The sequence below is a fragment of the Haemaphysalis longicornis genome, unplaced genomic scaffold (genome assembly GCF_048455015.1).
Source record: "Haemaphysalis longicornis isolate Haplotype H1 unplaced genomic scaffold, Haemaphysalis longicornis Haplotype H1 scaffold_3, whole genome shotgun sequence".
Classification (NCBI taxonomy): Eukaryota; Metazoa; Arthropoda; class Arachnida; order Ixodida; family Ixodidae; genus Haemaphysalis; species Haemaphysalis longicornis.
This window is the reverse complement of record NW_027526335.1, coordinates 5,737,910-5,762,956: the sequence shown is the minus strand read 5'-3', so window position 1 is coordinate 5,762,956 and position 25,047 is coordinate 5,737,910. Positions and strand designations below refer to the sequence as shown.

The 25,047-nt window shown below is 51.6% G+C and overlaps 1 protein-coding gene across 5 annotated transcripts in view; it reads right to left on the bottom strand.

The window, feature by feature from the left end:
- Positions 1 to 25,047, bottom strand: part of Otopla (proton channel otopetrin-like a) — a 58,300-nt gene that overhangs the window by 4,113 nt on the left and 29,140 nt on the right. For 2 of the 5 annotated variants that reach the window (XM_077702210.1, XM_077702211.1), the window contains 4 exons: positions 13,757 to 13,871; positions 12,806 to 13,112; positions 11,326 to 11,486; positions 10,719 to 10,893 (listed from right to left, as the gene is read on the bottom strand). In XM_077702210.1, coding sequence (XP_077558336.1) covers positions 10,719 to 10,893; positions 11,326 to 11,486; positions 12,806 to 13,112; positions 13,757 to 13,871 — 758 coding nt within the window. Of the gene's footprint in view, positions 1 to 10,718; positions 10,894 to 11,325; positions 11,487 to 12,805; positions 13,113 to 13,756; positions 13,872 to 14,050; positions 14,242 to 14,314; positions 14,337 to 14,431; positions 14,622 to 25,047 lie in introns of those variants that run through there. The other 3 variants (XM_077702212.1, XM_077702214.1, XM_077702213.1) reach the window with 3 other exon arrangements.

Here is a 25,047-nt window from a genome sequence, read left to right as displayed (position 1 = left end):
GCTCTGACCACGCCCCCGGCTGCCCTCCGATCAACACCAGCGCCGCGGCGCGGCAGCGTACGAAGCTCTCCCATAGTGACGGCGAAGTTTCGTGACCAAAGCAGGGGTGAGACAGGTGCGCATATTGCGCAGTTTTGATACAAATTGGTTTTCCTGCTCCAGGCTGCTCCAAAAGATTGAAAATTGTAAAAAATTCTGCCAACTGCTCCCGCCAGTTTCAGTGTGGAAAAATGCATACTGACGGCATAATTTTCCAGCATCCCCAAGGTGATTCTGTTTGTAAAGGTTTAATTGATTCATAATTCAATAATAAAACTCTCATAAAATTGTCCCCGAGATAATTTTTTTGAAAGTCACAATGTCGTGTTGCACATGTTATATTCTGTGAGTTTTTAGAGTTTTCCCATCGAAAGCCATTGCAAAGTCCAGTAGAAAAAATACCTGTGTACTGAGGCGACAAACTACTTGTGCAAGTTGAAAAACGGCAATTTTCGGAGCGCCTTATCTTCGGAACGACATTACTCGGCGCGCCATCTTGGTGTGGTGAAGATTGGAAAAACACGGCCGCTGGGCGAAGCAGCTTGCTCGTGGTTCAGGCAGAGTGCTCTTCTCCGATTTCTACCGTGGTTTCGGTTATGGTGGTGGCTGGGTTTACGTTTAGTCGTTTGATCTCTTGCGGGAAGTTGCGCGACTCGAAAGATGGGAGTTCATCAAAAACAACGTGGTGCCCGCGAATTCGCCGTGTTTCGGCCTTGAGTGTGAGGCGCGGTGCGCGCTTGAAGGAAAATTTCGTACTCATTGCGGTGTTATAAAACGCTGAGTTATTGCTGCCTTTGACAGCGAGCTTGAGAGCGGCGGGAATGGGACGATGGACACTGCACAAGAGGCGGCGCTGGCTATACATCGCCGCAAAATGTTCAAGCAGTGTCCTACAGCGCGATGGACTATTATTGCACGCTAGTAATAATGGTTCATCTATCTGAAGCGAAATTTAATGCCAAGAGGGGGGTGGCTAAACATGCCAACGTTACTCAAATTACGATCGTGGTGAACGTGCCCCTTGGGGATTGAAATGGGAGGGCTGGAGGGGTGCGACGACTGTCACCTCGCTTTGCGCAACTTTTGCCGTGGCTCTACACTTGTGCATGAAGTCGATCGAGTGTGAGATTACAAAAATAATAAGTTCAGCATTTCAGAGCTGAGGTGACCAGCAGTGGCTGTAAAGTTGAGCGGACTTGTCTAAGGGTACCAGTTTCCATGACGTTCCCAGGTGGTCGGAAAAGTAGGCGAGTGACGCATCACTTCTTGGGAGACTCAGCAGCATCTGCATTTTTCATGCAGGCAGATCTCGTTCGACTTCGGACTTGTACATGGATGATGTAAACTTGTTTGCTTTAAAGGAGCCATGAAGACAAAATACAAGTTGGGTTTATCAGGAAGACTGCTTAATCCCGATAACAATGATACCAATATCATCGAAATCTTCGAACAAATAACGGAGATGTGAAGAAAACGTGTGAAGCAGTCGCGACCCCCTAGTCAATTTCCCGCAACTTTTCTATGACGTCACGGAAGTGACCTGTCGCGACGAAACATGACTGGACGTCTGTAATGGGGCCTCTAGTTCCATTTGACCGCATCACTTGAATGCTAACATGCAGTTAAGGCACTGAAAATTATGTTTTATTGTTGGCCCGTATGACGTCATTCTTGCTCATAACACGTCACTGTGGCGCAAAATTTGAAAGTTTTTAAATACTTCTTGCTTTTTTTTTGTTAAAAACATCTTTTGTGGCTCAATGGAACTGAGTGAGATACTGAATCCTAGTTCTTTCAAATTAAACGAAGTTGAATTTTCTCTTCATGGCTTCTTTAAGGCTGCTTAGTTTTTCAAATCGGTATTTGCAACGGCACTCCACGCTATCTATGCATAGAGCATAAGAATTTAAAAATCGTTTGTAAAAAGGTAGTACAGTTCGTACCTTGTGATACTCTGGAAGAACCAAAACTTTATTGAAAGGCTGTTTCAGTGTTAGGTACGTTTAAAACGGTTTAAAAAGTGCACTTTCTCCCCGAATTGGCAAGAATATGATTTTTAAGGCTCCTATGTTAGGGGAGCAGACGTTCGCTCCAATAAACTTGTTTCCCTTGAAGACAACTGCGTCGTCTTTGACTTCGTGACATCTGGTGTAGGTGCTGGGTACGCACCCTTTATGCTCCCTACAACCTCTGGAAGCCGCCAAGCCAGTCCAACAAGAGCCAGTCGCCGCCTGCAAGGTTTACCACGCGAGCTCGCTCTACTACCGGCGAAAGTGAAGAAGGAAGACGTCGCAACCAGCACCATGGTAAACCAAGCCAATCCTCCCGTCGTTCTGCAGCAAACTCGGGAGCCCCCATCATTCCCAGAATCCTCTGGTGAAGAAACGGAAGAGTGGCTGGAGAAGCTGGAGCGCGTCCGAAGTTTCAACCGATGGGGATGATGAAGAAACTCTGAGGCAAGTGTTTTGTAGCGTAAGGTACACTGGCCGAGGTTGAGCAGTTTCGCGTGGGCCGTGAAGGGCCGTTCTGCGCAAGCGCGAGGAGCATTGGATTGGTTTGGATCGGATTGGATTGGCTTGGATCGGATTAAATTGGATATGGGCCGTTCTGCGCAAGCGCGAGGAGCATTGGATTGGTTTGGCTTGGATTGGAGTGATTATGTTGGATTGAAATCGAATCCAATTGGAGTACGGGTGTGTAGAGAATTGAGTCTGCACATTCGCCGGTCTACGCATTCCAGAGGAGCGACGTCATAGCCGCGGCAGACGCGCTGTCGCCAGCACGTGCCTAGCTGTGCGCCTCCGTTGCGCAGTAGCCAAGTCTGACGCTGCGCCCGAGCCGCTTGATAGCCGTTTCGCGTGGCTCCTGGAGAGCCGTGCTGCTGTAGGAGCCGTGCGCGAGGAGCAGTGACTGGACTGGACTGGACTGGACTGGACTGGACTGGACTGGACCGGACCGGACTGGACTGGACTGGACTGGACGGGACTGGATTGGATTGGTTTGGAAATCGTTTTAGCAACAGTAAGCGTGATAATCAGCTAAAACTAGACAACAAGGAAACCTAAGAATAACCAGCTGAACCTTAGCTCACGCTACGTATATCCTGGCATAGCCGAGCTAAGACACTGCTATTTTTTTTCTACCTCGGAGACTCGGCTCAAGTCTGGTTTGAAAATCACGAGAGCTCGCTAACATCATGGAGCATGTTCAAAGCGGAATTTTTGAAAACATTCACAACTATCGTACGGAAAGAACGAGAGCTGTTGTTGAAGACGCGAATCCAACACTTTAACGAAGGTGCTGTGGTGCTCGTTGAGGAGATGAAGATGCTGTTCCGACGAGCTGACCCCAAAATGGCAGAACAGAAGAAGATGCGCTTTCTGATGAGGGGAGTTACACAAGAGCTCTTCGCTGGATTCATTCGAAACACCCCCAAAACCACCGCTGAGTTCGTCACCGAGGCTTCGGTGATCGAGAGGACCCTGAAAATGCGTTCGAGGCAGTACGATCGACCACTCAACGCGTTTTCGGCGGACCCCGTCAACGCCCCTGGATTCGCATCCGAAGACTTACGGGAACAATCCGCGCCGTCGTACATGAAGAACTCAGAAAATTTTTCCCAACCACGCCGCAAACCCAAGTCGCCTCCCTGACCGACGTAATCCGAGAAGGAGTCCAAAACGAACTGGGAACTTCAACGCCTTGCGCTGCTGAGCACAAGGTCGCGGGTTCGTTTCCCGGCCGCGGCGGCCGCTTTTCTGATGGAGGCGAAAAGCAAAAACGCCCGTGTGTTCGAGATTTCGGCGCACGATAAAGATCCCCAGGTGGTCAAAATTAATCCGGAGCCCTCCACTACGGCGCGCCTCATCGCCTGCGTTGCGTTGGCGCGTTAAACCCCACAATCAATCAACTTCAACGCCGTCGGAAGCACCCCGCGAACCACAAGCCATGACCTACTCCGCAGCTGTTCGTCGACCCCGCCCTGCTCCAACCCGTCGTCTACAATCCCCGCCGTACCGCTGTCCACTATCGCCCGCACGACCCCCTGAAGTCCAAAACCAGACGCCGAGGAAGACGGTTGATGGCGAACCCCCGATAATCGTCCGCTGTGCTACCACTGGGGAGAGGCCGACCATATCTACCATCGCTCTCCCTAAAAGAGGCTCGGTTTCCCAGGGTTCTCCGTAAACGCCCCACGCCCCCGACCCGGCCAGCGCCCTACTGAGATCGAAGAATACCTCTCCAACACCAACCGAGGACCAGCCCGCTTCAACCGTTCACCGTCGCCCTACCCGTACCAGTCGCCGAACCGCCGTAGCACTGCTGACTTCTCACGTGGAAGGTCCCCCAGCCCACGCGGGGGAACTAAAAGCAGCAACTTCTGGAGGTAAGGTTGCACGACCGCGGAAAAATGAAAACCCTCCAACGACGCAGCGACTCGCTGAAGTCCATGCCCTCAGCCCGACGACCCGATCTAACCTTGGCGTGACTCCCGAACACGACGACAGCAAAACGGCGCGACGCGTACCCGACATGACCGCACCTGCTGCTGCGAATACGACGAAGACGACGACGCATAGTGGCCGACCGTCAACACGTACAAGCAGAGATACGACGCCACGACGCACCCGGAACTCGAGGAAGGCGGCGCCCGACGTTCAGCTGTCCATCGACGGCTTTGATGTAGTCGCCCTCATAGACACGGGTGCCGACTACTAATGAGCGGATCATTCGCGTCTAAGCTGAAGAAAGTTACGACCAGATTGGACGGTCCGCACATACGCACAGCAGGAGGCCACCTCGTGACGCCAAGTGGAACGTGCACATCGCGCGTCACCATAGACGGCACAACGTACCCTGATGCGTTCGTCATTTTGCCTAACTGCTCCCGTGACGTAATTCTCGGAATGGACTTTTTGACGGACAATGGTGCAGTAATTTATCTACAGGCCAAGTCTATAACATTTTCCTCCGATCACTGCATGACGCCAGAACCGAACCCCGAACACCGTGCTGCTGTAAGGATCGCCGACGATCATGTCACCTTGCCACACCGCGCAAGCTTGATGATCAGCGTCTACTGTAAAGATGCGGTTCCTGACCTCAACACTATCGTAGAGAGGGACCAAAGGCTGCTTCTGGGCCGCGGTGTCTCTGTCGCAGGAGGCATTGCGCACTTTAAGCAACGCCAATCCCACGTTTTGGTGACTAATTTCACCGACGAGTACCAGCATTTAAACAAGGGCGCTGCAATTGCGTTCCTCGAAGAAACGCAAGAAGCAAGTGACGTCATCGCAGTTGCCGAATTTGAGAGCGCACCCGAAGATACCTTCAAGCTTCCGAATCCCTTCGACGTGAATCCGGCGTTGCCGCAAGAAGAACCGAACAAATTATTGGCTTTGCTGTGTCGCTATAGGGAGTGTTTTTCGTATAACTCATAACTACGTCAGGCCCCTCTAGCGAATTAAGCACCGAATAATAACCGAAGATGGGGCACGACCTACCAGACAGTCACCGTACCGCGTCTCTTCACACGAGCGGGTAGCCATCCGGACTCAAGTCGACGACATGCTCAGCGACGACATTATACAGCCATCGAAAAGCCCCTGGGCTGCGCCGGTCGTACTGGGTAAGAAAAAAGACGGCACGTTAAGGTTTTGCGTTGAGTACCGGCGACTGAACAAAATCACCAAAAAGGACGTGTTGTACCCCCTGCCACGAATCGACGACGCCCTCGACCACCTCTGCCATGCGAAGTACTTCTCATCGATGGATCTGAAGACCGGCTACTGGCAAATTCAAGTGGACGAGAGAGGCCGAGAGAAGACCGCATTTATAACCCCGGACGGCCTATACGAGTTCAAGGTGATGCCGTTTGGGCTGTGCACGGCGCCAGCAACGTTCCAAAGAGTCATGGACACTGTGCTAGCTGGCTTGAAGTGGCACACCTGCCTCGTATACCTCGGCTATGTTGTGGTATTTGCCCGGACTTTCGACGAACACCTTGCAAGGTTGGAGTCTGTACTCGAGGCCATTCGTACGTCGGGGTTAACGCTGAAGCCTGAAAAGTGCCGTTTCGCGTACGAGGAGCTCAAGTTTTTGGGCCACGTCAACGCCGCGCGAGTCCTACCTGACCCAGCAAAAACGTCAGCCATTGCGAACTTCCCAAGGCCGAAAGACAAGGGCGTGCGAAGATTTCTCGGACTGTGCGCATACAGGCCCTTCGTCGCAAACTTCGCCGCATTGCAGAGCCGCTCACACGCTTGACGAAATATAGTACCCCTTTTAGCTGGGAAAACGAGCAAGAACAAGCATTCTGCGAGCTACAAAAAACGCCTGCAAAGCCCGCCCGTGCTCGCTCATTTCGACGAAGACGCCGAAACGAAAATGCGCACGAACGCCAGTGATATAGGCTTGGGGGCCGTCCTCGTCCAAAAACAAAGCGGTTGCGAAAAAGTTATCGCCTTTGCCAGCCGTGGTCTGTCGAAGGAGGAGAAAAACTACTCAGCGTCTGAAAAAGAGTGCCTCGCTATTATATGGGCGATTTCAAAATTTCGCCCATACGTGTATGGTAGACCATTCAAGGTTGTTACAGCTAGACCACCGTGCGCTGTGCTGGCTCGCCAATTCGAAGGACCCCTCTGGCCGTCTTGGGCGGTGGAGCTTGCGCCTGCAAGAGTTCCACGTTACAATCGTCTATAAATCCGGCAGGAAACACTCCGACGCCGACTGCCTGTCCCGCGCTCCCGTCGACCCACCACCACAAGACTTTTATGAAGACAGCGCTTTCTTCGCAGTCGTGACGGAGAGCGACCTAGCCGCCCAGCAGCGTGCCGACCCCGACTTACGCGTCATAATCGACTACCTCGAAGGATGCAACGTCGTCGTGCCTAGGACCTTAAAACGCGACCTACCAGCATTCAGCCTGAAAAACTCCGTTCTCGTGAAGAAGAATTTCATCCCCGGAACGAGAACGAATTATCTTCTTGTCATCCCCGCACACCTTCGTGAGAAAATTTGGAAGCGTGCCACGACGACCCGTCTTCCGGACATCTCGGCACAGCCCGCACAATTGGAAAAATCAAGGCGAAGTACTACTGGCCCCGCCTTACATCCGACGTCACCCACTTGTCACAAACTGCAGGCCAGACCCTCCATTTTTTTTTTATTTTCGGACGGCCGACATGACGGCCTCCCGGACGGAGTCGGCCATTTTGCGCCTCGCAGAGGAATTCGGGGTCCCCCCTTCGGCTTTGTGCTCACCTCCTTTGTTTCTCCCTGCCTGCTACGAGGACAATGCGAGCTGCCGCATTCCAGCGCTGTTGTCGGAGGGTGACGTCACGGTCGCTGGCTTGGACGCGCGCTTGCGATCGTAACGAAGGGGCGAGGGCCCCAGGAGGGGGAAAAGAGGAACGATGGGAATACTTCGGAGTGGGTCTACGGGACGGCCGGCGGTCGGCCGGAGATTCGAGAACGTGCTACGCGGGGAAGAGTCCGGGGGTGACGCGCCTTCTCGCAACGGATCGGCCCACGCCTCGGCTCAGCGCTCGAGTTCGCCCGTCGCCGCGAGTCCCATGGCCGACCAGCTTCTGCACCCCGGACCCCCGAAACACGTGAGCTGCTGCCCGGCGAGGCCGTCTCCACCTCGTCGTGACTATCCACCGTTGAACCGGCGGGTTCTCCTTGCCTCGTAGAGACTTTATCTTCCCGCGCTCCTTCCTTCGTAACTGTTTGTTGTATCGGTTTAAGATATCCGCCTTCAGTTTTTTTTTTTCTAGCGTCACTTGTAACTAACGGTGTTTGTCCCCTAGAGGGTTTTGCATGTTGCGTAATTGTTAGTATTTTTTTTGTAGTTGCGTTGTCGAGGTTTAAACAAGTGTTTGCCTCTTTTGCCTCTAGAGTGCTTTGCGTGTTGCGTACTTGTTAGTACTTTTGTTGTAGTTGCGTTGTCGAGGTTAAAACAAGTGTTTGCCTCTAGAGTGTGTCGCGTACAGATCTGAGTTAGCGCGCGCGTGCCCTTAGTGTACGGCCGATTAGTGCCTGCGCGCACGAGGCCGGTGGCAGTGTGAAGGTTTTTTTTTCTCTCTCTCTTTGTGTCGGGTGTTGCCCTGTAGTCTTTTTGTTTGTACAGTAAACCTATATAGTTCAAAACGCAGCCGAGCATCTCCGTTGTGGTTTCATACACCCCAGCAATCTCGGCACACGTGAAAACTCACGGGCCGGCCACCCTGCTAAAATATAAATAACTGTTGTCTCGCGCCCTTCTTTGGTATTTGCAAGCGGACGCAATTATCCGGGGGAGGGGTTTGTGACACCACTACATCCGGAGCTGCCGTGACTGCCAGCGACGAAAAACGCCACCGACGAGACCCGCCGGACTTCTGCAGCCGATCGCCGTCCCATCGAGGCCATTCCAACAGATTTAAATGGACCTTCTGGGCCCATTCCCTACATCTCGATCCGAGAACAAGTGGATTGACGTATACCGACAGACTACATGACGCGCTACGCAGAGACCACCGATCTTCCGAGGGGGACTGCAGAAGAAGTCGCAAAGTTCTTCATAAGCCAAATTGTGCTGCGACATGGAGCCCCGGAAGTCCTAATCACAGACCGCGGAACGGCCTTTACTGCGGAGATGATGCAAGGAATATTACGCTACAGCAACACGGATCACCAAAGAACGACGGTGTACCACTCCCAAACGAACGGACTAACAGATCGTCTGAACAAGACAATCGCGGATGTGCTGTCAATGTACGTCGACGTTGAACATAAGACTTGAAACGAGGTTCTCCCGTATGTCACGTTTGCGTACAACACGGCTATACAGGAAACTACGCAGATGACGCCGTTAGAGCTTGTCTACGGAAGACGGCCGACTACGATGCTTGACGCCATGCTTCCGCATGTAGAAGACGACGACCTCAACCTGGACGTCCAAGGATACCTTCAGCGTGCAGAAGAGGCCCGCCAGCTCGCTCGAGTTGGTACTACGGACCGCCAACTGGCGGATGCCGGGCGCTACAACCTCCGACGCCGAGACGCCGAGTACCACTCAGGGGATCGCGTTTGGGTTTGAACTCCCATCCGACGACGCAGACTCAGTGAGAAGCTTCTGCGACGGTACTTCGGACCCTACCAGATTCTACGACGTGTCGGCCAACTTACCTACGAGGTGATCCCCGATGGTGATTCCGGAACATCACGACGACGCACGCGGCCCGAAGTCGATCGTCCACGTGGTTCGCTTGAAACCTTACTATGCAAGATAACGGACTTTTTTTGTTGTTTGTTCGGACTGGCTTATTTTAGCATCGGGTCGATGCACTCTTAGAGAGGGGGTAATGCCGCGAACCATGTATGGGTTTGTTTTTACTGCCCGGCCACGCCCGGATCTGTTATCTGTGTCCCAAGCGAAGCGCGTCTTCTATTCTTTATTTTTATGCCGCACGGTTTATCTCATTCAGATAAGCAGACTGTTTCGCCCTAACGGCACTAGCCCATAATAATGTTCTTTGATCTACAATGTTCTGGATGTAAATCGACCGTTCCAGAAACACTCGCGCCGATAGATATCCTGCAGAGCAGACGCCGCGGCATTCGAATCGCCGACGCTCGCTTGAGCACGTCACTTTGTTGACTGCTGCTTCGCCGCCTGTGTATTCTTTGAGTTGTTAGGGGAGCACAAGTTCGCTCCAATAAACTTGTTTCCCTTGAAGACAACTGCGTCGTCTTTGACTTCGTGACAATACCAAGGGGCTTAAAGGAGTACTGACATGAGCTTACGAATCTCAGGTAACTACGTAAAAAAGCTTCCTTTGTATCTGGAGATATCCCTCTCGGCAGTCTAAACCATAACCGTTCAGGGGAATATATTTCAAATCAATTTTAATCCTTGCGCGCACGAGAAAGCTCATCCGCGCCATCGAACTAGCTCATGACGTCACCTGCGCTTCAACCCAAACGGTCGACGTCAGGGCTCCCGTGACGTATCGAGGTGGCCGCGGTGCTGCTGCCGCGTGCTTTTCCGCCTTGTGCATCATGTCACAGTTTTTGGAACTGACGTCACGTGTGACTACGGCCTCTCGGGCCCAGACCGGCATCGGGTGTGGTGCGAAGAGAACAGTGGCGTTAAATGCGCCTTCCTTTCATTGCGGTTGCCTCAGTGTTCGCTTCACCGAAACCGAAACTGATACGTATAAACGGAGGTGTAAGTAATTATTTCTGCTGCGTTCGACAATCTAGTGTGACATTTTATGATTAGTGGGCTCGTAGGCACCTATAGCCGCGAAAAAACGTAACACAAAAATTTGGTGTCGGTACTCCTTTAAATGAATCGGTAGCTCCCCTACGGCGCGTAAAACATATATTTGAATGACATTTCGTTGCACTCCTGAAAGCGCGCACTAGTTGTCTCGTGACATCGGCACTCGTTTTGCATTAGTACAGACCGAACACTGTCCCCGAAATCTCCGGTGCGAAGTGGTGCTTTCACGAATAATTGTTTTTTGTTGACGGAGATTTGTTGATGGCGGACGACGACGGACAAGGTAAGCGGTTGAATCTACCCGAAAGCAACTTCGCTGCAAAAACAAGTTCAGTCGACGCTTGGCCACGGCCACTCTTTTTTTTTTTTCATTAGTGGCCGTACTCTCTTTTCGTGAGTTGGCACTTACCCCTGAAAGGCAGGATGAGCTCTTCGAGTGTGCTGCCTCGCCCGTTCCTCAGGTGGTGCTCGTTGATTTCCTGCAGCGTCTCCTTGCCGAGCGTGCGTATCCAGACGCAGATGTTCGTGGCCACGACGTGCATGAGGCCGAACCTCGCGACCACCTTGAACTTGTGGATGTTCAGCTGAAAGGGCACGCGACGGCGCGTTAGTCGGGGGAACGGAGTTACAATCAAGGTAGGAGGGGAAGCTTCACTTTCCGGCGCGGCTAGATAACGTCACACAAACTTGGCGCACATTAAGCTGGCGGCATCTAGCGGCGGGAGAAAAACCGCGCGGACTCCGCGATCGACATTCCTCCGGGCAGCCGGAACGTGGCGTGGCCACGGAGTGGACGTGAACGCTATGATCTCGTCCATCAGGAGCCGCTATTCATCGTTCGCCGTCGCAGCTGCGAAGCTTCGTATCCGCATTGTTTTCACTGCGACATTATCTGGCCGCTCGCTCGCGTCTGCTGAAAATGACCTTCTTAGCATACTCTTAATTGCTCTATAGTTGGGATAGCGGGGGAGGTTCATCGTGCTCGTCGGAGCGTGAAAGGGGGTTCACACGCTCACCCTCGCGTTCATGAAGATGAAATACATTTGAGCAAATGTGAAGACCATCTGCAGGACCGGGTTGATACCCAGAAGCACGCTGTAACAGGGCGAGGTGGGCGGAATCTCGAAGAACGAGCCGAACTCCAAGCCGTTGTACACCATCGTCCCCAGACCGAAAGCTGCGAACGGGGAACGAAAGTGTACAAATAAGAGCCAGTACGAGCACTGCAACGTAGAAAGGAAAAGGGGTGAACAACCGTGCATCCCCCCCCCCCCCCTCGGAATGCTTATAGGCCACTGCGTATGCGCATAAACTTTCGCGTCGAAAGGATGACCTCACTCCCCCGAGGTATTGAAGAGCCACTCCCAAAATGACAGTGGCTACGCCAATGTATGCCCGTGTATTCTGTGCAGTTTCATCATCTCACCACGCTCATTTTTTGTGCTTGGCCACAAGGCTATTATTAAAGTGAGTTCTGCTATAATGACGAACTGGTGCGAGTTTCTCCTTATAAAGGTGTAATCCGAAACAAGAACGGCGATATGCAGGCAATAACATGAATTAGGCATGGATGGCAGCGTCCAGGGTTAAGTAGAATTAAGCTAGCGGTCTCAGCTAAGAAAATTATAGAAAAAGATAACTATTTTTCATGGCTGCTTCGATGCCAGTATGCGTTCGGTGAATACGAAATTCGCAGAGCTACAATCACCTCCTTGTGATCAGAGCCGCTTTCCTCCTTCGGCAACGTTCCTACAATGGACGATGACACCGGCAGAACTGATCAGCGTTTTCTGCGGAAGGGGTCTATGCTTTAACACCCGCAGATCCTTCAGCGTTTGAGGCCTCGAAACCCCGACGTCGGTAATTGGGCTATCAATCACTCAGTGCTGCCAAAACCGCTATGTCGGCTATGTCGAAACCGGAGGCAAAAGGTATGCGATATTGTTTTGTTACAATACAGCCATGCATCACAGCTGTCAACAAACCGTGTTCGGCAATCGTGCTATCCATCGCTCCCTAATCGCAATGACAAGCAGCAGCAACTGCAAATTTAACTTGACATATGACGTAGCTGAATAAATATTACGATGGAGTTCATTTTAAGGCAAAAGCCTTGGGTGCCTCATCAAACGCGAAAAGTGGCCGTTGTCGGCGCCAACACGAATGGTACCTGCAGAGAGAAAATAAGCTGGGATCGGACCCGGTCCTAACCCGGCATGCACATTGCCTGGTGCGTGCACCGGGACAGGTGCACATGGCTGCACGAGGGTAGAACTGGTGCACGCGAAGAAGAGCTTGGACCGTGGGGAGGCCACTCTGCCTGCGGGAGTGTTTGCGCCACAGACGAAGAGACGCGGACACGATGTAGTAGCAAAGAAATCTCTGATGATCGCTAGGCCCTCGCCTTCCAAGTACATAAGCAGAGGAATCCGAGGTGCTCCCGTAGACAGAGTTCTATCGTGTCCAGAAGTGCGGCAGCGGCCATGGTGCGCGTACCGATGGCGCCGATCCGGAGGAAGAGGCTTCCGTGACTGCGGTCGTTCTCCGAGATGCGCTGCTTCTTGAGCCTGGGCGGCACGCTCCCGTGGGCGGCCGCGTCGAGCCCCTTGGGCGGCGACTGCGGGCCCCCCTTGTCGCCCACGCTGCGGCTGCGCAGGTTCTCCAGGATGGTGAGCTTCTTGGGGCATTTGTACGAGCCGCCGCCGCCGCCGCCGCCGCCGCCGCCCGTGGAGCGCCGCAGCAGGTAGATGTACACGTACAGCAGGAACAGCAGGCTCACGCTGTACAGGTACATGTAGAAGCCCTGCGTGCGCAGCACAGCGAAATCCTCAGTGAGCGGGCATCGTCGATCGAAGCTCCTCGGCGACGTATACGGGCGGGGTCTGCACGTAGTGCCAGAGCTAACCTTGAAACATTCGAGGTCCTTCCGGCCAAATGCTTTCGCCCAGTTGAAAGTTCAGTCTGTTTGTTGCTTCCGTAATTGTATACAGTCTAAATTGAGGGCGTTGGTTGGTACCGTGTGGTGTCCCAACGATCCTGGTTGATAGGAAGTGCATCAGCTATATAGACCCCTGTGACCAGCAGGTGTCTGCGGTTGCAGCACACAAGAATTATTAAATTAAACAGGGGCGCCGTTGCTTCGCCGCAATACACGCAATCTACGTGGTGAAGCTCGTCTATGTCACGTCATGAACTCTTCAGCACTTATCGCGACGAGAAACAGCTCGCGGTTCGAGCAAGGCTGTGGCGGGTCAACAGCCTCCTATTAAGGAAGCGAAGAAGCCCGTCTTTGCGTACTTAGTCGCATGCCGCGGTGCGTGTGGAAACGGTGGACTGGTTCCCACTTGCGCCTGCCCTTGTCGTCGCATCTGTCAAATGCCACCGTATTTTGTTACAACCACGTGCATGTCCGTATAGCGCCGGGTTGAAGCGCAGCAGGTCACTTACCTCGAAGTAGTAGAGTGGCACCCTGTTGGTCACGACCTCGGACGTGAAGAACACGACGCAGATGACGACGAGCAGCTGGCAGTACATGGAGCTGACCATGATGAACTGCTGGGTCCTGCAGCACGCGCAACGGGAACAGCAACAGCGCGTCACCGACGAGTCGGATCAAGGGTGTCGCGAAAAAGAAGAGCACCAGGTGCGCGCTGGAGGAGGCAACTTGGCGCACCCCACGCAGGCTCCCGCCACAAGTAAGACGACAGTCCAGGCCTCTGCGCCGGAAGTTTGCCCACTTACGCTGCAGGAGTGAAGAATGCTTGGAAATAACTACTGGCGAAATGAAACAGCGAATGAAACACACTAAAGCCACACAAAACGATGGGTGTGGTTCGTCTCCGCCTTGATTAAATGCCTGAACCATTCCCAAAAACGCAAACTGCGGCACAAGGCAAAGTATAAGGTATGTCCTCCTGTAACCAAGAGCGGCGCAGTAAATTCACTGCTCTGGAATCAGCTGACTGCACCAATTCGTGGCGAGCAAACAGACGGAATAAAACACACGTGAGTGCTGTCAGTCAGCCATATTGCCACGCTTAAGCACTTTTCTTGCCAGTAATTCTATGCTATTAAAAATTACGCTCCGCCACATCACGTGCTCTCACGCGGACGCGCACACACCATGTCGCATCCTTGCGCGCTCTGGAAATGTGATAAATAGCAATCGAAGAAGGCAGTAGAAAACTCGAGCTGGGCGCCATGCTTCAAGCGCTGACAGCGACTTTGGATAGCGAAGCGTCTTCCCACGAAAGTCACGAAGTAAGAACAACCACCGAGAGTTGGCAGCACGAGGAGTATATATGTATAAAGCTTTTCCGCAACGCGGAATCCCAGTAACGGAATGTCCGTGCGGGCCGGCGCCAACTCGTGCCATATATTACGTGTTCACGTGGCGAGACCGTATCACGCGATGGGCGTGGCACATTTAACAATGCCAATTTACGTTTAACACGCGGATACGAAGCACACGTGCAGCCGGTTCGCCCGTTCATCGCCGGGAAACCGGCGGCGACGAAAAGGTATAATGTGGGAAATTGCGCGAGCGAAATTGAAGGTTCGCGCTGCGCTGCTCGGGCGGCGGCAGTGATGGGTCTACCAGAGATCCATCCTGAAAGAACCGTGGCGTTTCTCCGAACGCGTGTCGTTCTTCGAGTTGGGCGCGCAGACGGTTTTCTGTTGGGCGCCCTCCATCAGGATGCATTCGTCTTCTGCGCAAGTCGCGGAATGCCTTTTCAGGCCTATAGAAGCAGCGCAGCTGTCGTTTGCCTGCAGAACAGGCGCCGTAATTCACTGGCGCCGTTCACACCATCTATATAAAGGAAGGCGTCGCTTCATTGTCCAGAGATATACGACTCCGGCCAATACTTGGAGACGACAGCTGCCTAACGGACATTCCTCGTTACGAACCTTTCAAGGCACGCGGCGTAGGAATGTCCTAACTTTCTATGGGTGCCCGCTGCGATTGTTTGTTCGGAATGTACCTGCCTGGTACGTGTGGTTCGCGAGGAGCGAAACCACGCCGCCTCTTACGGAGGCGGATGACTCAGATCCCGCTCGACGTACAATAGAGAGTTTTAGCATAGCGGCTCCCGTACGCTACGCAAAGGTTAGCGGGTAGCGGGAGCGAAATGCGCATGCGCGCGCGGGGAGTGCGAGGAGGTTGCCCCTCAGCGGAGGGAAAGAGCGGGCATGGCGAAGGCAGGCCGCGCGGAACTAATCCACCCCACCGTGACGAATTTGCTCTCCCCAGTCGCGCCCCGCTACCCGCCGCCGTAGCGTTAGCGGACGGAGCACGCTATGCTAAAACTCTCTATTATTCCCCCGTTTAACGATAAAGCCTGTCTGTCCGTCCGCAAAGCTTGATGTGTCATGCTTTCTCCGCTTAAGAAAATGCTATTAATAAAAGGCCATAGCGCCCTCATTTTCAAATAAGATCGCCTATACTGACACCTACAGATGCCTTCCTAGCAATGCATTTGAGTACAATAGTAAGGCCTACTTTAAGGGTGGTTCGGTGTATACAACTTCGTAGGATATTTTATCATGTGCAGCTTTCCCGCTCATGGCAGTCCTTTTAACAGTGATTACTCTGTAGTTATTTATCGAAATGTAAAATATTTTCGCGCGGCTAATATTGGGGGTGAAAACTTGCTTTGTGCACAGTTTCAAGTGTAGCACGTCGTGTGACTACGCTCCAAAGCCATGGAAACTATCCCATACAAGAGCATGGGGAGTAACATTTCACAGCGAATTACACAAAAAAGTATTCAGAATCCCGGAAAGTTATTTTGAAAATTTCATCTCCTCGTTTACTTCTTGCTTTATGCCAAATATACATTTCGTGAAGCGTTTTTGCTGGGTTCCTGTGAGGTCGGAATTTTGAGCGAGAAAGCTGGGGATGAAACGGAGCTAAGGCCGTCATACGTTGATATCAGACTCCTTATAATATGGGGCAGTTTCAACTTTCTTCCCAGCAACGTTTGCGAAGCCGACTCGAGAGGGGCTCGTTGCTGCAGCACGGGGTCTTTTGGGGGCATTCGATGAGAGGCCCTGTGCCTTCCTACTCTGATAGCAGAGTGCTTATATTGCCCCTAAGAAATGACTTCCTAGCAAATCATCCGTGCGTGACAGTGAAGCCGACTTTAGAGAGGCTCGCGGTGTAGCGGAGCGGCTGACGCAGTTGTCCGACAACTTTTACTTGGGAGTTTCTGCGTTCTTTTTCCCTTCGACTGAGCGGATGTCACACGGGGTTTCCAGTTCGCTAACAAGCGCTTCTTGTTTCTTCGTACTCGCGCCGCTGGTAATGTAGCAAAGCCTGCTCTAGGTGGCGTTGACTATCTGTTATTCGAGAGAGAGAGAATCTATTGTGGATCCTGCGTTCAAAGAACTGTTTGGCGTCTTGGTAATGCTAAGAGAGTCGCACCCAGTCCCGGTGTGTTTCTAATGTGGACTATTAATGTGGTCCAACAGCCCATGCCTTCCAGATAGAGGGGCTTTCTGTGGCGGGAAGTGGCGGAGAGATCCTCGGGTAACTTCTTTGTGCAGGCATGCACAAACAAGCCGCCCGAGGATCTCCCCTCCAACTCCCCTAAAAAAACTCCCAAGCATTTCCCCGAGGGTGAACATGGTTAAGTGCGAATGCATGGGGTGATGCTATGAGGGGGAGTAAAGTTAAAATCCGTTGGCATTCGCCCGTGAGCGCGCGCGAGCCGACCCACGGAGGTCTGGCAGTTTATCGCTGCATATATAGGGGGGTACGCCGCGCCGAGCGCGCCGAGCCAGGTGGCTGAGAGAGGAGGCGAGCGCAAGGAGAGAGGGACAGCGGCGCACGGCAGCTGCAGCCGAGCGAGGGGGAGAGGAGAGAGTGTGACGTCACGGTGGAGAGAGAGGCGCGCGGCAGCTGCTGGGGAGAGGAGGCGCGCTGTGACGTCATACCATGACGTCACGGCGCGAGGAGCGGTGCGGGGAGCGGCGCGCACCCGCGCAGCCACGGCGAGGAGGCGGAGCGAGCGCGGTCACGTGGTGAAGTGACGTCACCGCGCCGTTGCTACCGACGCTCCTCTCCGCTCCACGCCGTTGCTAGGGAGAGGAGGACTGCGGACGCCGCCGCCGCCGCCGCCGGCGGTGGAAGGTTTGGGGTCGCTTATAAAGTGCATTCGCACTTAAAACTCCCTGGGAGTTTTGGTACGAGAGTATCTCTGGCGAGTCATAGCACCGTCACCGAAAGTGGGAGAATCCATGCACACAAATGGAGGCCTATAAGGGTCCTCTAGATATCGGGCACTGTTCTTTTTTCTTTTTTTTGAAACTGGCATTTTGTAGTCACGAACGCGAAGTAATGCCTAGACGTTGTCACTGTACGGAATCGCATTCCACGGATCTGTAAAAGGAAGCCTGTGATTTCGTTATGCATTAATTCCCCCACAATGTTCACGGCGTCAATATAATATGTCGCATAAAAATGCTGACCGTGTAGTTTTGAAAACGCTTGGTACATTTCTAGCTACCTTGCCGCCCCTGCATTTTTCGAGCTCCGCGAGGGCTCACTCGTGGCCTCCGAGATCGGCCGCCGGCAGCCGATCTCGGAGGCCATGGCTCACTCACCCCTGTATATCTACTGGACACGAACGGCGGAGGTCGGCCATTCGTGTTTAGCCCAGACCGACCGCGATGTGTAGAAGCACCCGTACACCGTATGCACTCAGCGGAAAGGAGGGAGATAATCTGCGTAAATTTTCTATTTTAAGCGAAGCTTATATGGCTAGGGTTCCGTGCATTGTAGGTGTCCGAGAATGTAAACTTCCGAGGTTCCACTTGTCTTTGAAGTGTGAGATGTTCTATAGAGCGAGGCATTAGGAAAGGAACGTCCCGCCGTGTGTGCATTAAAGTCGCACGCCGTTCAAAACGCGATTTATGGGGCATTCGTGTGTGCGCATTTTTTGAAGCCCGAGGCGTACCGACCGCGAGGCGTTCGTGTGTGCATTTGTTTGTTTGTTTGTTGGCTCCGCACTTGGTTTAACTCGACAAGTTCCCAGACTTGATTTTTTTTTTTCTTCTCTCTGATAGTAATGGGAAGCGGCGCGCTAACGATGAGTTACGATGATGACGAAAACGAGAATGCAATTGGGGGCGGCAGGCGACAACCACCACTGGCGTGCACAAAATATGCACCTGTGTCGCAGAAATGACAGCCGTCAACGTGAAAGAGAAATAAAATTTGCTCGTATCTTCCTCCTAAGCTTCGTCACCTCTGTGCCGTGCACTAAAAGGCTGCGCTGGACATCCACCTTCACAGAGTGGAATGGCTCATTATTCTTGCATTCCGCTCTCTGTGAATACCCGTTTGTTGCAAGGCGGGGCCGCGTGTTGCATCGGAGCTTCCAGGATTAATGCAGCATAGCCTCAGCTGGGACCAATAAAGTGGAACACAAGCAAGCAAGCACACAAGCAAGTACACGCAGCGGTCTGGAGTGAGAAAAAGATTCCCGGGAGCACCCGTTTCTCTGGAGATGACACGTATCTCCAACGGCTAGGGAAGGGAAAAAAAGGTTTCCTTTCTTCCTCTCGTACAAGAAAGCAAGGAAAAAGAAAGATCCGAGGACACCTAAGCACTCAGAAGTTGGGAATACGAAAGCATCAATGGCCAATTGAACGCCGCTGCGTGTTCCTTTCAGTTTTGCGCTGCGAATGGCTGCGATGGACAACATGAAAGGAGTAAGAAAAGTACAAAAAAAAAGAAAAAAAAAACACCATGCATTTTAGGCCGCATTACTCGAAGCGCACGAAGAGCTGGTCCCGCTTAGAACGAAGCGGCGAGCGGAGGCGTCGCTGAGCTGCGGCGACCCAGCGGCGAGTCAGGTGGTGTTTCCCGGACGATTTTCTCGAGCCGCTCACGCTCGATTAGCGCCATCCGACTTCAAACAAATGGCCCAAAAGCCTGGTAGGGTGATTGAATTTCGTTCCTAGACATCGATCAACGGCGTGGACGCGACGGTGCGCGAACACTGACACTCGAAGTGCAGAATTAGCAGCGTCTTCGACAGCGGGGCGAGGAAAAACTCTCGTTTTGCAAACTTCACGGCTGCACACCTATAGGAAAAAACTGCCCAGTGATCATGCAAATCTCCTAGTGAAAAACCGGTCAGTTTTCATGATTGCGTTGTGTACCCACAATGAGCGGTTAATCGTTTTTTGAGCTCAACAAACACAACCTCAGACTCGAGCCACGGTATTTGCGGCGCTTTCAAGCGTGAAACTCTCGTAGCGCTCCGTATCCATCACCCCTCCCCCCCTCCCACCCTTAAAAAAGTCGCCATTACCTTCTCCTCCTCATTCGCTCAGCAGTCTGCGAGGCGTTCGGATGCCAGTCACTGCTTTGTCCAATCTGAGGAGGGGTTGCTCGCGCTCGGCACGAACATGAAACAGCCAAAGCTAACTGCCTTTTTTCACCTGAATAAAGTTTTGCTTCACTGAATACATTGTGCTTTTATTCTCCGCAGTTGTGGCGCAATGAAAGCTCACCTAGTTTAGCTTTTCTCGAGGGGTCGCCTATATCTAAATACCGCTTATAACGAATTTTTTCGCCGTCCCGCTGACTTCGTTATAACGAGGGATTACTGTATATCGGAAGTAGTTATTTCATGAAGGCAGATGCAGTTGTGGGCCCCTCCCCCTTCCGAGGTAAGAAATTTAGGAGGGAGGAGAGGAAAGCCTCGGTTCCCTTTACCTCACGCGTGATGCACTTTGGTGCTAACAGCAAACATATAGCAGCTCGCCATGTACTGTATCCCGCGCACATTGCGATCCAGAAATGGCCAATCCTTCTTCGTGCACCGGTTTATCCGAAATCGCTGGCTGCACATGAAAGACACCGTAAATTACGGGAGATATTGGCACGACGATTCTCTGGCGGTTGCGGCGCAGTGACTCACCGCGAGTTCGGGCCGTGTTCGGTGTCGGCAAACGTAACAACGCCTTCCATGGCTGTTGCCGGGGCTAGAGGCAGGGCGATGTGCGCGAGGCGGAGTATATCGTACACAGTGGGGCCCCTCGTAGGGAACGCAGACGAGGCGTGACTCAGCCTGCCACCTCAGAGCTTTTCAAGGAACAGACGCCCCGCGACGTGATTCGTGCGTTACGGGCTGCGCTGAGCTGCTTCACGCGAAGAAAAAATGGCCCCGGGCTATAAGCGCGAGCCCACCTCGAGTCGTCATCGTCCTCGCTTTTCACGCGACGCCACACAGCTGATTTGTGATACGGGGATTTGAGGAATTTTTCATGCGTTACATTCTTTGCCTCGAACAGTGCATTGCTTTGTATCTGAACAGAAATGCGCAGTTGGCAGAGCTGAGACATTCAATCGTTATAATAGCGTAAATATGTAGATTATTGTGAGAAAAAAAAACAGGAAAAAACACGCAAGACGATAAATGTAAGGAGACGAGACAAAAAGTCGCTCAATTTAGGTATTGACACCCAATTATTGGCCGTAGCAAAAAGAAAAAAGCCAAAATTATAAAAGGAAAAAATGAAAATGAACTAATAAACCCACCAATATGTAGCTAATCCAGCGCCTTCACGCGAATAACTTAAAACAAAAAATGAAAATCTGAAACTCAACTCCCGAAGTCACAAAAGTCCATATAGCGTGGCCATCCCTTTGAGTGGGTATTTGGAATTGTGGACGGGTATGTTAACATCCGAGCCAAATGGGAGTTGGTGAAATGGTTAAATGGCCAACACGGACACGTGTGCGACCCCCGGTCCACATACATGACCGCGGCGGGTATGTAGCAACTATACACAAGAATTCGGTATGTTGACGTCGCAGCAAATGGTAATTGATGAAAGGGACGTGAGTTTCTGACCACAGCTGTATCGTCACTGGCTGACCCAGCTAAGTGGGCATGCTATCAGGCTTTTCATCATTGTTATCGTCATTCTCCTCCTTCGCCTCCTCCTAATCACCATCTCCATTATCATCATAGGCGCCGTCGTCGTCGTCGTCCCGACTGCTGAATGGGACTCTGTTAAGACAACTTTGAGGAAGTGATTCTGTATGAGATCGAGGAGGGACTGCTCCGTGTCCCTGGTCGGGCTCCTGGACCTGATGGTATTACAGCCCACGTGCTAAAACTCTTATTCAACGAGTCCCCCGACTCACTGCTGCCAGTGATTAACCACTCCCTACATCATTCATGGGTTCCACCTGAGTGGCGGCTGGCAAAGATCGTTCCCCTCCTTAAAAAACAAGGTCTGAAATACGCGTTAGACAATGTCAGACCCATATCCCTTACATCGAATTTTGTTAGACTAGTAGTAAGAATTTTGGTACATCGAACTGAAAACGTATTAGAACGCGAGAACGCCTTGTACCCTGAACAGATAGGATTCAGGCCTAGGATTCAGGCTGGTCAGTGTAGTCGGCCCACATTGATTTGGAGAGTCGTATTCAGCTGACACGCCAACGTAAAGAAGTTGGCGTGTTGGTTACCCTGGATATTGCCAAAGCTTACGGTGGCGTTGAATACCAAATTCCTTTTGACGCAATCCAGCTTTATTCTTTTCCAGACTACATTTTTTCGTGGATTGGCACTTTTTGTCGGATAGAAAATTCTTTTGGTCACAGCAAGGCCTGTCCTCTCCTATATACAGCCAAACTCGAGGTGTTCCCCAGGGCTCTGCTCTGCCCCCCTTGTTGTTTAATATTTTAATGAGTTCGATTCAGGTAAATCCAGACATTCAGGTGTACATTTACGCGGATGATATTGCTTTTTTCACTTCTGCCAGAGATATTCACATGTTGTATCGGAGTATGCAGTCCTATTTAAGCGCCTTAGAGGCTTGGCTGGATGGCTTCCGCTTGAACCTAAATGTGAGTAAATGTACTCCACTTTCATTCCCAGTGAGCGGCCCAGTCTTCATCTCTCTTAGTTACCGGCAACAGGTCATTCCTGAGGTCAACTTCTTAAAATATCTGGGAATTTTATACGAATATACTCTCAATTGGCGTCCACACATGGATTGTATTACTACTAAAGGGTCTCGGGCCGAGTCATTCTTGAGAGGGCTAAGTCACAAGAGACTGGGAATGCGTCGTAACACACTACTAATGATTTAAAAAATGTACGTCCGGCCAATTCTAGAATTTGAATGTGTGCTGTTCTCCGGAAGCCCCCACTACAAACTTCGCCCGTTGATAATGCTCGAAAGACAAGCTCTACGGTTATGTCTGGGGTCTTCCTCGTTATGTACCAATTGAAATTTTATACATGAATGCCCAAATGTCTCAATTAGTATACCACATACATGTCCTCACCGTAGATGCATTTTTACGAGTCATGGAATCGCCCATATCCAGGCCGCAAGCAGCCTTCGTTGTTCTTCGGTAGTCCATGGCCGCGGTTCAAACAACCGCAGGCGGTCTTCGTACAATCTCTGCTTGACCCATTAAATGTGGCCCTCTTGTCGGCTTTCGTGCTTAACAGAGTCTCGCCCTTAGATATTTCTTCTGATGAAATTTTTCCCTCTAACGCTAAATTACTCCCTCTGAACCTTTTGACAGGCCTCCTACAAGATCAACTGAACGGTTTCCTTTTCCACGCCATTATTGCAGCCGATGCCTCTGTCCGCAAGGAGAAGATTGGGCATTTTCCCTCCGGTTGCCTAACTTTACTACATCTTTCCATGCAGAATTTGTCGCAATAGTCTTGACCCTCGTAAGCTTGGTTCCTCGAAAAGACAGGCAATATTTCACACGGACTTAATTTCTGTTTGTTCTGCAATTACTTCCTCAACGTCATCCCCCATACGTCAGGCCCTTGCTTCTTTATCGTCTTCCTCCCTCGGTGAACATCGTTTGGTTTGGGTACCTGGACGTGCAGGTATCTGGCTTAATGAATCGGCGGATGCTCTGGCGGGAATGGCATTGGGCGGTCCAGTAGTGGAGGTTCTGCCGCCCATTACCCTCAGAACTTCGACTCGCTTGGTAGGCTGTGCTTACTTCGAAGTATGCCTGATTCTACCTACAAAGACTCGGAGCTCGAGCACCTCCGGTACTCATGGAAGTGCAGCATAAACCAGTCGCGAGCTTGGGATGTCACATTTACTAGCTTTACTGTCGCGTGCCAAATTTAAATTATTACTTGCACCGCTCTAATCCGGCCCCGTCGCCGCTATGCGCATTCTGCAATGAACCAGAAACTATCGACAATTTCTTCTTCTCTCAACGGTTCTTCTCTATAAGGCGAAGGTACTTAGAAAGCACATGCAACCGGCTAAACCTCCCACTGTCTGCTACACAGATTTTGTCATTCGGGGCGAAAGAATTGGGATTCTGTCACGGTGATCTTTGCCGTGCCTTACACTCATTCATCCTGGAATCAGGCCGTCTGCCGTGTTAGATATAATCTGGTCCTGCTGGATCCCCTGTCAAGCCCTATGCGCGCCTAGCTCTCTGCTTCGTCTGAACCGCATTCTCTCTTCGTTATTCTTACTTTCTTATTTTCATTCAATGGTGTTCTTTTTTACCTGTTTTATTTTTTCTATAATCTTTTTACTTTTATTTCTCTAGTCATCGACTGCTAATCCATTCTAATATTTAAATATGTTTCCTTCCCTACAAAAACTACATAATTTCTTTCTGTAAGGCGCCCATTCCCTGCAGGCCAAACCCCCTGAGTGGGTATGAGCCTTATCACTGGTACCACCACCACCACCACCTCTACCTCTATGTTTCTCTAGGCCTTCATTCAGACTTTAAGTGTGGTCATCTCAACGTCGTGCCTCAACGTCCAACTGCCTGTATACCTGTGGTTGATGTTTCCGAAGTCGAAGGCCTCGACGCATTCACTAAGTCCCCCTCTAGGCAGCTAGAGCCATGGAACCTTAGTGGTGTCGGGAATGCTTCCTCGACTCTCATTCTGAAGTTGCATTCCCATCCAGTTCCTCATTTTCTTCATTTTCTTTCCAACTCAACTACTTTACTTCGCAGTGTCGCCGATTTTAGGAGCCATATTGTATACAGACACCAACGGTGAAGTCTGCTCAGTGGCCCATTTAACGCTGCCGCATTAAAATCGTGTGCGACAATAAAACACTCTGACGTCTGTGGCATAACCGCGCAAGCGATGCTAAGTGAGTGAAAAAAAAAATGTTTGCGCGGCCACAACCGTGATTAGGGGAAACTTTCTGAGACCACTACAGGCACTTAGTGTTGCATCGAAAGTCGTGTTCGCAACAGAGTTGGCACTGGGCAGCCGCGATGTCTGGCGTGAGGAACTGCTGACAACAGCCCTGAAACACGCGCAACGGTTGCGAGTCACTGAACTTTGAACTCGGTTGTGAGAACCGCTGCAGCGCCCATGGCATAGGTGCAATCTCCTCCCACACCGCCTTGAAAACTCCCAAAATACCGCGCACTGCGCCAGCGATCGGTTTACGCCGGGAACAGACACGGAGGTGCGGTGCCCCCTCTCTGAAGATAAAGACGGCCCGCTGTCACGCATGGGTGAACGTGGCTTCAGGGCTGCCGGTTTGGGCTGCGAGTAGCCAAATTGGGCTACTTGTTTTCGTGGTTGACGGGAAATATTAATAGCTAGTTATTAGGCTATTTTTTGGGCTATTGGGTGAACCGATTGCGGAAGCCATTAAATGCCTGAACTGGGCAGTGTTTTGCATGGAGCCTCGGATAAGTCATCCCTTGCGAGGACAAGAAGACCATTATTCTTGAGCAGTGA